The sequence below is a fragment of the Diadema antillarum genome, unplaced genomic scaffold (genome assembly GCF_040938485.1).
Source record: "Diadema antillarum isolate AM-2024a unplaced genomic scaffold, OU_Dant_1.0 seq00001051_RagTag, whole genome shotgun sequence".
Taxonomy (NCBI): Eukaryota; Metazoa; Echinodermata; class Echinoidea; order Diadematoida; family Diadematidae; genus Diadema; species Diadema antillarum.
The window spans coordinates 50,511-64,799 of NW_027271881.1; the positions used below are offsets into that span (position 1 = coordinate 50,511).

Below are 14,289 nucleotides of genomic sequence, written 5' to 3' on the forward strand. Positions count from 1 at the left end.
GGCGGGAGGGGGCAGAACCGAGGATGGAGCCACCTCTTCCTCCATCGTAGTTGGAGCCGTGATGCCTGCCGGAGGAGAAGGTGGGAAATGAGGTGAAAATAGAGTGCAATGTAGACAAAGACAAGAGTTTCAAGGAGGCAGATATTTCACTTGAGCTGAACAATTGCCACCAACCACCTTACAATAGTAAAGATGGGCTTTGCCGTACACTGCATTGACTCTCACAGGGATTCCTGGATGATTATTTCGCTTTACTTACAGCTCAACACTGCTAAATCAGAGTAGGTCTACTTTATGTATGTGCACGTATGCAAAACATTTACCATACACAGCTACAAAGAGATTTAAAATTCTTCATCGCATGAACATAAAAGATACTCCTGACATTATTTCATTCTCTTTTGCCACTGAAATACCAATCAAAAGGTGTCATACTATGACCGTCCCAGTAGACGCAACAATCTAAATGGACAGAGGGTATCCTGGTAATGACATTTGAAGAGAAAAGAAAGGGGGCTTAAAAATCCTGCAACCTAAATCTGAAAATGAGGATTATGCAACACATTTCTTGTGAGGTGTTCAGTAATTATTTTATTTCATGTTTGCCCTGCATTCATCATGGTCAAATACACACAAACACAGACACAGACAGACAGACAGACAGACAGACAGACACACACACACACACACGTACACACACACACACACACACACACACATGTTCATCAATTCTTCAAAAACACGGAAGGCTGCAGTTAGGAAGGAGTAAAGGAAGCTGACATTTCACATATTTAATGCTCCTGCATTCAATGATGTCTTACAGCACAATGATTGTTTAAACTCCATTCTCAAGACTAAAATATCTTTTTATGGGCAATTAAGATGTACAATTGTAGTCCAAGCAAAGTGCATAATGCGAGGTCTTGTAACTGCTTCAGGATGTGATATAACTGGTTGAAGAGGAACAAGGCTTTCATCTGTCAACACTTCAACATGAAGTAGAGAGTACATCCTGGCAGTGATATGATATCATAAAAAATGCTCCTCTGATCGATGACATCGCTTCATTTCAATCGGGGATCATCCATTTCTTCAGAAAAGAACAGAAATCATAGGAGACACTTTCTAAATCTACTGGATCAAAAATTAAAGAAATATTTCCTGAAATACACAGAGTTTCTGGAATAACAGCCATGGCGACATTACTGGATCAAACGCATGACACACAAACACAAGACATGATTTGCTAAGAAACAACACAATGTGAGGGTACCCCTGCACTTTCTGTAAAAAAAAAAAAAAAAATGATGGCAATACCACAGTGTTGGCAGTTCAAGTATTACACAGGTCTCTCGAATGCTAATACCAGGTACCTCTCCACAGGTAATAGAATGAGAAGTGCCTATCAAAAACAAAATTCCTGAAGGGTCTCAAACATTGGCTGACGTTCAGATATTTACACAGAAATAGACAGATATACATAATACATAATTATGCATAATTTTCACACGTGTAATGACAACAAGTGTTTCATGCCGCCTACTGTAAGGCTACTGCTTTGAAACCAAATGAAGAGATATATGATATCCGTCACATGGAGAAAGTAATATTATCCATTTTCAGGAGGAAAAGATCAGCAATTTTCCACCTTCGAAAAGATATACAATGCATACATGTTACATGAGGCATTATTTCTTACAGAAGGCGATATTTCACAAAAACAAAGAGAGAAAAATTATGCTGCGTATACAGTAAGGGCCCCTGAACACTAAATGCGCAAAAATTCAAGCACGTGAAGAGGGGAAAACAAGGTACATCCAGTTATCTACGTCAGTTCCTCAGCAGCATAAAAAGAAATGAGAATGAAATTGATTGCATGATAAAGGAAAATGATGCGGATTCCACCCCTACAAGAGAAAAAGGTAAGTGTACCTGCAGGAGGAAGAAACAACATGATAATAGATTTGAGAGAGTGAGAATAAACTTGAATAAGCTGTTGAGGAATCATAGTCATAGAATCCAGAAGCTGACAGAGTGTGCAGACATGACAAAATACATCATGCTCTTTGGTATTTCTGGTCTTTTTAAGAGGGATTTATGGCTCCTCTTGAAAAGACAGTGCGATGAACATGCAAATGAACAAACACACAGGCATACACTTCAACAAAAATTCTGGCACATTAAAAGCACAGCATGGCTTTGCAAGTGACATGTGATTTCAATCCAGCCACACAACAAAATAATATTGTATGCTTCCCTCCCCAACAGACACTACCCATATTAGCCTTGCAAACTCACCTACATACCACATAAACGGATTTATCACCATGGACACACCACATCATATGTTCCGTAAGGTTCCATGACATTTGCTCCTGCCACAATATTGCGCCCTCGAAATATCTGCACACAAAGCCAAACATAGAAATCTTCCCACAAATACAACCTTAACCCTAATCCTACTCCTCACATCACACTAAACCTGAAAACCCATTTCAGCCCTCACCCTAAGTCCTTGGAGAAAATAAGCCTGAAGCAATTGTCGCGGGAGCAAATGTTGCGTCACCATTCCAGTTTGCTCACGTTTTGCCTAAGTCACTTCTTTCTCTTCCACCAAAATTCCCCACCATAACTAAAATGCAATCACGCATGAAACCTCACAAATGCAACAAGACGACAACTTTTACATTGATAACTTTATGAAACATAAACTTCAAAATTGCGGGCACACTCAATACAAACTATCCACTATATAGTATATTTAGAGATAGCTTGTTTAGAACACTGCAAAATTTCTATACAGTGGGTTTTAATTGTCATGAATAGAATTACAGAGTGATACCAGTTCTATTTGTAAGAGAAAAGAATCAACAAGGAATCTCGTTTTTTGAGACATCAAGAGGCAGCATCAATTGTTGTGTTCCACCTCCCTCCTCTCAAACCCTCTGGAAATTCCATCAATCTGCATTGGCAGAGGGCATCTCCTCCAAGTCTGCTACTTGATCCCATCCCACTTTCACATCAGAAAATTAATCTTCTGCGCAATCTCAAGCAGTCCTTGATGTTGTCATGTAATTAGTCTCCCATGATTCTTACTATCTCCATGTACATTATTTTCTATGGTTTCTTCCTTCTTTTTTTATTTCTTTCAGCAACTCCCTTTCAGCAATCTTTCAAGAAAGGTTCCATGACTTCAGCAATCTTTCAAGAAAAGTTCCATGACTTATTCCTGTACAGATGCACTTACGTATTCTTTGAGTCTCTTGGCAACATTCACATGCAATACTAAGCATGATGTCTTGCAGTCACCGAGACATAAATTTTGTTTCTATAACACACACTGTGTATACTGAAGCCCTACATTATGTGACCTTTAGAGGCAAGGCTTTGACTTTTCTAACCTTTCCCTCAAACTATCTGACACTATCTACCTTGACTGCTCTGCCATGGCTTGGACGCCATAAGGTGGTAGGGAACTGTAGGGGGGCGCTGTATGCCCTACTGAATTCCCCCACACGCCCTGGTCGTGGGGAAACCCTGCATAAGGAAAGGGCACTGGGCACCCTCCCGCAGCGGGGGCAGAATGCATGTCTGGATGGTTCAAACAATCACCACCCCACTTGGCCGAGGCGCAGTTCAGTTGGTTCTTCCACTGATTGAAGAGGTGGTTGGCACCAGAGTGATCCGCAACATCTCTGTCTCTAAGTGGGGAAAATGCAATGCATGGTTATACAGGCACCACACACATCTACAAATCATCTCCAGCATGTCAAGTATCACGTTGATTAATTCTATTCCACATGCTAAGAAATGACATAGTATATTACAAAATTTGCAATCATTTAAGTTTGTTTTCATGCTCTCATCATTTTTTCTTTTCACTGAACCAGATTTCCTCGTAACAAAGGGAAACTTCATGGTTAATAATTATAGTAAATTTCCCCTTATTTTGCTGAAATTTGTGTTACCTATTTAGTGACATTCTAAGCAATATCCCTCGGATACATACATAAAGCAGAAGCAGCATTTGAAAATAGATACTGGGTATGCTGACAAAACGATTAATCCTTTCATATTAATGAGCTAAAGAAGACCTCCCTTGTAACAGTCGTACAAACATCATCATACTCAACTCAGCCGCTGGAAGCGCTTTATGCAAAAGTCACAGCTTGTAAGATCTGCTAACAATCCTTTACTTTCGTAATATTGTGATGCAAGAGTCATGTTTTGTAAGTTTTGTTTTTACTCTTGACTAACTAGGCTTCAACAGGACATGGTCAGCATGGTTCAGAATTGAATTACATATGAAGCAAGGCAGAGGAATCAGAGACAAAATGCACAGGAGACATCATGAATCTGGATAAACCTGCAACACCTGAAAACAAATCAACATCACAGGAACAAAAACATAGATAAAGGAAAACGCAAGAAAAGAAAACAACGCAAATGTATAAGCAGTTAGAATAACATGCAGACAAAATGACTCCTGAAGGCAGACTCCTTGAAATGTGATGTTACCACAAAGATACACCTCTAATCAACGCCGCACAAAAGCAATGTACAATTACGGTCATGGTAACCTAGCAACAAACAAACAAAAACAAACAAAATAACATGTTAGCAACATGTGGAATTTACCTCATTTGAAAGAACAACAAAAACACATGGAGGTGAATGGATTGAGAAACTTTTCAAAACAAAATACCTGCAGGAAACAAGTTAAGACAAATGTACAAGAATTTCCTTTTTTCAGTCACTTCACATGTACATGTGTGACTACGTAGGTGTGTGTGTGTGTGTGTGTGTGTGAGTGTGTGGGGGAGAGGTGGTTGGAATTGAGCTTTGGGTCACCATGGAACTGAGGACACAGCACAAAGAATGTTCCTAGAAGGGAGAGTCCCCTGAAGGCTTCGCACAGGCTGCCAACATTTACGCATCAAAACTAGGGCTGCTCTGAGAGCCATCAGTGCGTCACAAGTGACCCTCAATCAGGAATGTAGTTATAGTCTCTCACCATGACATAAAGACATAGAAATATGTTTTCAGAAAACTGACATGACATTTGTTCCTGTGACAACTGCTCCTGCGACAATTGCTCTAGTCTTATTTTCGCCAAAGACTTAGAGTCAGGATCAGGGTTGTGATAGGATATTAGGTTTCGCTTGACGTGAGGATTAGGATTAGGGTTAGAGTTGTGTTTGAGAGTAGAGTTTATGTGTAGCTACACCTGTAGATATTCCAAGGGAGCTATTGTCGAAAAGGAAGCCCCCTGCACAACAAGGGATGCTTGGTGACTCTGCATCACAAAAACAGGTCTCCTGTGTTCCCCCCACGCAATTTGTACCTCAACCATCAGACAGTGAGAATACTGTACATGCCGAATGTTTCATGTGGTTTTTAATTTTTGCAAATTCCGGGAGTCAGATGCTATTCGCGCATTTAAAAACACACAAAACTATTAACTCTGATCCCGGCATGATTGTGACAAACACACCACATTTCTCCATTCAGTACTGTACTGCATGATCGCAAATTCAACCACTTGCGAAATCGTTGGGGAGTCCTGATTCGTGAAAAATATAGACTAGCTAAATATATGGCTTATACATTAGAGGCACAGCATCCTCAAGAAATGATGTCTTGTATGAAGCTCTGCATGTATGAGTGTGTGTGTGTGGGGGTGGTGGTGTATTCATTCTATCAATCTTATCTTCAGCTGAGCACAACCTGCAAAAACAAGCCTGACTCGGCGCTAATAACTTAACATATGCATGCATCCTACAATGGGCCATAATGATCTTGACTGATTAGAGATCCCGAAGTCGTAGCAACCTGTGTTGTATGTCATCCTGACATAATCCACTTATGCCATTCTGCCCCTTCTTCAAACTCTTGGCATATGATATGCAGACTGAAGCTCTCCCAAAGTCATAGAGCTCAATGAAGCCCATTACTAGGATGTTCTCCACAGAGCAGGGACATGCCTCTCCTGTTGCGGATACCCGCTGAATAGTCCTGTAGATTTGAGCTTAAATGCCTTAACCCTAACCAGGCTGGGCTTTTATGGTTGTTCTGTGATCGGGGGAGGATTGAAACACCCCCCCCCCCACCCCCCACCCCCGAGATCTTGACCATCAATCATGCAATTGCCATGAAATTTGGCACAACTCGAGAAAAAAAAAATTGAAATTTTCATTTTTCATGTTTTATATCAATTAATAATGCTGATATATGCATGAAATTTTTCTTGCTCTAAATAGGGAAATAAAGCTCCTAGAATCCTAATTCTTGGTGTAAATATTCTTTGCAGCATTTCTAACAATATACCTGAAAAAAAAATTTGGTATCAAAATCAACTTTTCAGATATTCTATTGTTTTATGAATTTTGTATATATTTTTTGTTTTTCAACCTTTTGTTTTTGTCATTTTTTTCACAATTCATAACAGAACCTTTTTCAAGCTTAATCATGTTAAAATGAATTGATTTCAGCCAATGAAAGTGAAAATAATCATATCTTCTTGAATAAGGTGAGAAAACTCAATTTGTATTGACTTTGTACACAAAATCATACTTTTGAGCCATTTTCAGTCTGACAAGCATGTATAAAAGGTTGTGCAGCATCGTAACAGTATGCCCAATTTTCGCGAAAATGGTGTCAAAAAGATGTGCAGCACTTGAAAGTAAAAATTCAGTGCATGCCATGGTCAAAAAAATTTCACGCAGTGGAATGGTCGTGGAAAATGTCGAGAGGGGCTGATTCAACCCCTCCCCCCCCCCCCCCCCCCCCAGCCGTTTTAGGGTTAAAAGCATCTGTCCTCTTGATATCATCACTGGTCCTTGCTATGTCCTTTGGCAATGAGTTAATAGCTGGACTCCATTTCACCAGTACTTCAACACCAAAATCAGGACCACTATCATCATCACTATCATCATTTGAACAATGCACAGAGATGTATAGTTTCATGCGTCGATCACAGCATCTTGCTTTCCTTGCAGTAATCACGGTTGGATCCCTTCACACGCTGGCACTTTGATGACCTACCATCTTTCTTCTTGTTCTATTTGTTGTTTTTATGCATATATGCATACCACCATTCAACTTTGAAACTCATTGTCAATTAAACATCTTTGATAAACTTCAATGATTGCACAGTAAGCAATAAACACAAAGTTTTGCAACAGTTGCACAATACCAGCATTTGTCTCCTGTCCGGCAAAGGGGCCCTGGCAAGTACTAAGGCTTGCATGCTCTAAACCTTGCTAGGGCTCTTTTGCTGGGCAGGCAATGATATGCACTTGCCACTCGAAAAACACAAATGAAAAGCTGATGTTAGTACTGATAAGTTCATGTTGTCTCTTAATCTCAACTCGCAATCAATCAAAACGCAAACAATAATTGATTGCGTGAATGTTGAAAATGCAATTTCGAACAGATACAAATAAAAAAATCATTAATCAAACAAACATTTATTACCCTTCAGGGGCAAAAGATCCAGCCATGTCACTTTTGCAATTTGTGGTGTTACTTCAGTCCATGGTTACTTGAACACACAGTCAGAAAATGACAAAAAAGAAATTGTGGTTAATTTTGATAGCTGGACAGTGGGTTATCATAAGCAAGCAGTAAGGTCACACTAAAGAAAAAGAAAATGCATGCAAAATCACGAGCAGCACATGGCAATATTCTCACTAAAAGGTAAGCAAATCTCACAAAAAATTTTGAGACTACTGCCAACTTTTCAGTGGTTGATGCTTTCCACTAATATCCAAATTACGTTGAGATAAACTGGTTGTCATAAGGTCACACTGTTGGAGACAAAATATCAAACCTTTACAGATACTGTTGAACGTAGTGAGATTGACACAATGTTAAAACACACAGGTACACAAGTTCTCAACATGTTATCATCCACACATAAAGTGTCATCATGCTTTCAATCCACATAAATGAGAACATGGTGTTAAATCTAAGAGTTGAATCATGGCAAAAGCTAATCAATGGAACAAAAGTCAGAAAAATCCTGAAAAAACGGCAAACAAAGCTGAAGGCATCTGTCAAACATGAGCAGGCATCACGTAACATCTCATGAATCTTGCAGTGAATCTACACAAAGGGGACACCTCTCATGTTGGACGTACCTGATCATTCTCTGAGCGGCACTGGTGTTCAGTCCACCGCGATAACCGCTGTCCCTCTGGAAGCCGAGCTGAGGGCGATAGCCATCTCCTCTGTTCCAGCCGCCCCGCCCTCCCCGTCCCCTGCCACGCCCTCCCGGGTAGCCATTGGCATTCATGAAATCCTCTGGCCTCAGCACCTTGTCTGGCACCCTGTGGATGATGATGATGATGATGATAGAGAAGACGATGATTGTAGAATGATGATTAACAACAACAACCACCACAACAGCAGCAGCAACAGCAACGACAATAACAACAACGACAACAACGACGACGACATCAACAACATCTACGACAACAGCAACAACAGCAACAACTACTACTACTACTACTACTACTACTACTACTACAACTACTACTACTACTACTACTACTACTACAACTACTACTACTACTACTACAACTACTACTACTACTTCTACTACTACTACAACTACTACTACTACTACTACTACTACTACTACTACTACTACTACTACTACTACTACTACAACAACTACTACTACTACTACTACTACTACTACTACTACTACTAGTAGTAGTAGTAGTAGTAGTAGTGGTAGTAGTAGTATTTTCATTATTATTATCCTAGTAGTGGTAGTAGTAGTATTTGTATTATTATTATCATTATTATTACTATTATTATCATCATTATCATTATTATTATTGGAAAGAAAAGAGGATGAGCATCAAGAAGAAGAAGAGAAAAATACAATAAGCAGGGAATGGAGATGAGTCTTACAAATGTTCTTGCAATTTCAATAAATGCAATTTAGGCAGAAGAATCAACTTGAGAACCTGGTTATACCTTAAATTTCAATTTGAGGTAATTAAGTAGTGAGCCTACTCATTCCTTTCTCTCACTTGATGAATGCTCAGAAATGGAATGGTTTTAAGACCTGAATCTTTTTTGCACTGTCTTTCTACCAGATTTCATTTGCCATAACATTGATATAATCTCATGGGAATATTCAGGACTGCAATTTTGGTTTGCCAAAATTCGACTTTAATAATGTCTTTAATAACTCAATCTTATTCTCGTCACATGATTCAATGTGCCTCTCAACACATCAAAAGGATTGTTAGGATTCAGAATTAATATGCCTCAAGGCCTCAAGTTTCCTCAAGGACATTTGATTAATTCAGCTCTAAGCTTGGCTCAAGTGTTCACAAAACCACACTGGAAAAACTAATTCTTCAATTAGTTCTCCTCAACAGCATGACAGCATAGCAAATCATCTTACACTATTTCAATTTACAATGTTCAGCAAAGTTATAAGGTCAGTATGAAACTATCCCTATACTCTTAGAAGCAGTCTACAGGCTTTAACGAACACAGAGGTAATGAACGAACTTGGCATTGGGCAACCGCTTGGCCTCAAACAGAAATCCATCAGGGTAGGTAGGATCCCGGAATGTCACACTGTATTGATGAACAAGACAAATAAACACAATATTATCTGCAAAATTGTTTCTCCTGCTCTGGAGAACGGCGGAGGATCACAACAATTTTTCAAACCATTTTAACATCATTTCATGGATCATAATAGGTGGCATGTTTGAAAGATACAAATATGATCTTCTTTTTATTCTCAATCACACACTCTCTCTCTTCCTCATCTATCTATCTATCCATCTATCTATCTATCTATCTATCTACCTACCTACCTACCTATCTACCTACCTACCTACCTACTGTAAAACGAGGAATTTTCGCGTGCATTTTAATTTCGCGAATTTCGCGAGCGCCAATATTCGCGAAATTAAAATGCACGCGAAAGCTTTTGTCTACATTACATGCATTGAATGCCAGTAGCAATTCGCGAAAATTTCATGCCACGAAAAAGGCTGTCGGCTCCAACTCGCGAAAATTTCATGCCGCTAATATATCATGTTTTACAGTACCTATCTACCTACCTACCTACCTACCTACCTTCAGGGCATCTATGTACATACAAGGCTAGACGGATATATCCATCCAATTACTTTGTACCCCCTGCTTATAAGATGTGCAATTCTGTTTTTATAACATCAACTGATCATAATGACTGCTCCACTGCAGTGCATTTTGTTTTATCCCATAATACAGCAAATTTTACACTATCATTCACTGAACTTAGATGTGTACATCAGTGGTATGTGTTGCATATGAATTTACTGCTCAGCATAAGTAACTGTTTGATGTCCTTGGGCAGGTGAACCACAACTCAATCATTTGACTCCTTCAGAATCCTTTTTTTCTTTTCATGCTTCATTACACATTCTGGTATTACCCAAAACTTACTGCTTTTTATGGCTTGGAAATTAAACAATGAAAAATTACATTTAGAAAAAAAAAACCACCAGAGAATTTGCAACAATGGCTAAACAAATGACAGAATATGGTGGTTGGTAAGACATTAAGAATTGCAGCTGGAAAGACTGTAATTTGGAGAGCAAAAGTTGAAATTGAAAATAATCTATCAAAAATCAGAATTCCTCTTAAAAACTGCTATTACCTGAGCACATTGCTGTCTGGGATGTCTTCAAGTACAGGAACTGGAGATTTATGCAACCTGGAAGGGAAAAGAAATTCACACTTCTGCTTAGCAGCTGAAAACCAGTAAATAGTCCCTCTCATTCAAATGTAGAGGACTACCACTTTTCCAATTTCTTTAAATGATCACTTACAGATTTTTCATCCCCGAAATTTTTAGGAGTTAAAGGGATGGTATATTATTGGTTGAGGCAAGTTCAGCCTTTAACTTTTTGCTCACATTCTTAGAAACCACATTATGAAATGTTTAAGAGCATACAATTCTAAGAAGAATCCACAGTTTATTTGGCAAATATTAGTTTTCAAATGGCTGAGATATCCAAAAACAAAGTAAAACAACATGATTCTAATACAAAGTGGGTCCCACCTTTTATTAGGCTCGCTCTATTTTGGATATCTCAGTCATTTCAAAACCAACTTTGGTCAAATAAACATTGAATTCCTTGTAGAATTATTATGCTCTTTCATATTTCATAAGAGCTTTCTCATTATCTCCAAAAATCATCATCAATAAATGTTAGGAACCTGAAGCCCCATCTCAACCGAAACCTATAGAACTGAGAGAACAAATTGCAACTGGACATCAGCATGAGAGGTATAGTCAATTCCTTGTCAACAGATGACACATTGGTTCTCATTCAGATCTGAGAACCAACACACTTCTTGGAATATGCTCCTTTCATTACTTCAGCCATACAGAGCATCCAACCCAGAACTGGGAAAGGCTGTTCTTTAAGCCTCATTTAAAACTACACTAAAATCCCTTTCAAACACACACCATTAAACATACATTGGTTGCTATTAAATAATAACTGCTCTCAACTCCACTGAAAACTTTCCCCGCATCTCAAGGAGACTTATGTCAATGAGGAAATGCCAGTTATCCACACTGACCAGGGAATTTCCCTCGGGTATCCCCTACTGCCAGAATTCCCCAAGAGCTTTGGGATCATTCTCTACTTATATAACTACCATCTATGGCCTGACATTGGGAGTGGGGAGTCAACCGCCCCCCTTCCCCACAAAATCTTGTACGCATCAGAATATCTTAGGGCATCTCTATCACTATGCTTCTGTGCATCATTACTCTACAGGCATAATTCACCATTAGCAAATGAAACAAAAACCCAGCATTAGTGCTTCAAAATAGTTCTAATATGTGAGTTAGGGATAGAAACAACCAATGTAAAAATCTGAACCAGTATAATTGATGTTAAGTATTGTTAAATATAAAAAATATGAACAATAGTTAAAATAAAAATGTTTTCAGACTAAACCCTCTACAGAGAAACCCTCTAATGAGAAAAATAGTGACATCTCCCTATATTCTAAACTTTATTGCAAAAATTTTGCAAAAATTTTAAATGGTAGGATGATTTTGTGATACAACTGACCTACACATATGCATTAAAAGTGATACCTTGAAAAATTTTGAAACCGCTGCTGCCAAAAGTAAACAGGACCTTTAATGGGCTACCTTTGGTATACTAACATTTTATGGACTTCCTCATCTTGTGAAGTAGCAGTCACAGTCAGGAGAGTGAGTGGCTATGCGATATGGGATGATTGATTTATGCACAAGCATTTCATCCTACTCGCACATGCAAGACATACTATGATGGGCATTACCATTAGAACTGAGAGGAAAAAAACTTGGGGAATTTCGAAAACCTTTTGCCAGCAAAGATGATACAGAAAGTATGTCATCTAAATGTTGGCTGCAAAGTTTGACACAAAGACCTTTTGTTTTCAGTATGTTCCAGAAAATTTACTGATAGCTAACATACTCAGAAGTGTCTGTAGTCCTACTGCACAAGTGTTCCATTGTCCACCCCATGCCAAAATGGTATAAGCCAAGATACCATCATCAACCATTATTCTAATGGCCTCTGTCTGTCTGACAACTGTCTATATTGCAACTAACCTTCTACAGAACAAGCCCTGGATAGGCCATGAGGCATATCATAGCTGGGGTGACAGGACCTTGTATCTCAAATTTTGGCAGAATCACTTCTTTGGATTAATTGTCAGATAATCAGTTAAATGATGTTCTGTCCAAATCCTTGTTGTCTTACTCCCAAAATGAAGCCGCCACAGCATGTCAATGCAAAGGTGATTCCATTTGTTATAGTGCCTTGGCAGCCATATTTTTTCCCTCTTCTGAACATCTGACATACGAGGTTTTGTCACTCCAACAGCAATATATCAGGAGCCACAGCCCATGGACATTAGCTCAGACATGAAAAATCTTTTCCCATGACTACAGGATTCACATTACGTATGGGTTCCTCACTCCAGCCCTGTTTGCAAAATGAGGAAAAACTGAATTCATATCTGGCTTCTCGCTGCTGGCATGACAAGACCTCATATCTCAAAAATATCAAATGTTCAGGAGAGCTTAAAAAAAATGGCTGCCAAAGCAATGTAATAAATGGGATTGCCTTTCCTTTGGCATGCCCTGGTGGCCTCATGTTTGGGGTAAGACAGCTAGGATTTGGAAAGGACTGATTAATTGACAATTACTCAAAAAATTAGATTTTCTCCAAAATTTGAGATACAAGGTCTTGCCACCCCAGCGACATTATGTACAATGTATTACCTACGGAGGGACTGTTCTACTCACTTTCCAGGCATTGTGACATACTCATCGCTGCCTACTTTCCCTCTCACACCGTGGGACAAGGAAGGGCAAAGGTCAACGTGCGGCTCCACCTGTTGGCAAGATACACACAGAATCATTCTCTTTTAATAATCACAGTCTCATCTGCATATACGCAATAAGGGCAAAGTCAACAGCATTGCGTACATCACCATGTAGGAGTGTTAAACTGTGTAGTCATCTTGATAGACAAAATCATTTTCTTTTTTCAAGTCAGAGCAATATAAATTTAATATTGCACACACCATGCACTTCATATACATATATGACCCGTTACAACAAAAGAATCCTAAAGTCGCTGACGGCTGAGCCGAGAAAAACGAGTTTGAAGTCACATAATCAAAATTGGTCAAAACAACTGGATTTCTGTTTTTTGGCATAATATTGTAGTCTATAGTTTTGTCTATCATCTGCCGAAATTTTGAAGCTAAATGATCAAAGGAAAGGCAAGAAATCAGTGTTATTCTGGGCCTTGATTTTCTGACTTTCAAGGTAACAGAAACATGTCCGAAGATTTGGATCTAGCGCCGCGGCTAGACTCCGCCCCTAGCAACGAGGGAGTGATCTTATTGGTCAGTGTGTGGCATAGTGATTACTGATTGGTCATGCGTAGATTGTTGGCGCTAAACTTGAATGAACATCACGGAGGTCACCAAGAACTGCTTGTATTGTCAAGCGGTAAAAACTCTCCTGCCTCCCCTTGATCATGATACCTTCGGAGGGAAAACTTTGAAGGCGTTTTTCTCTAAACTCTGATTTCCTCAACCACTTGACATGCGCTAATAAAATCATCGATATCTCTGCAACCGAGTACTTTTATGAGTTGTGTTATATATGAAATTAAAGTAGAGGAGTAAGGGAATTATGTTATGCCATTTTCAGAAAATTGTCCTCCCCCGACTTTCAGATCCTTT

General features: G+C 39.1%; 1 protein-coding gene across 1 annotated transcript in view; it reads right to left on the reverse strand.

The window, feature by feature from the left end:
• Positions 1-3,427: 3,427 nt before the first annotated feature.
• Positions 3,428-14,289, reverse strand: part of LOC139743156 (5'-3' exoribonuclease 2-like) — a 43,985-nt gene continuing 33,123 nt past the window's right edge. The window contains exons 25-29 of the mRNA XM_071653665.1: positions 13,340-13,428; positions 10,679-10,735; positions 9,535-9,603; positions 8,142-8,330; positions 3,428-3,701 (exon numbers count right to left, since the gene is read on the reverse strand). Coding sequence (XP_071509766.1) covers positions 3,428-3,701; positions 8,142-8,330; positions 9,535-9,603; positions 10,679-10,735; positions 13,340-13,428 — 678 coding nt within the window. The remainder of the gene's footprint in view (positions 3,702-8,141; positions 8,331-9,534; positions 9,604-10,678; positions 10,736-13,339; positions 13,429-14,289) is intronic.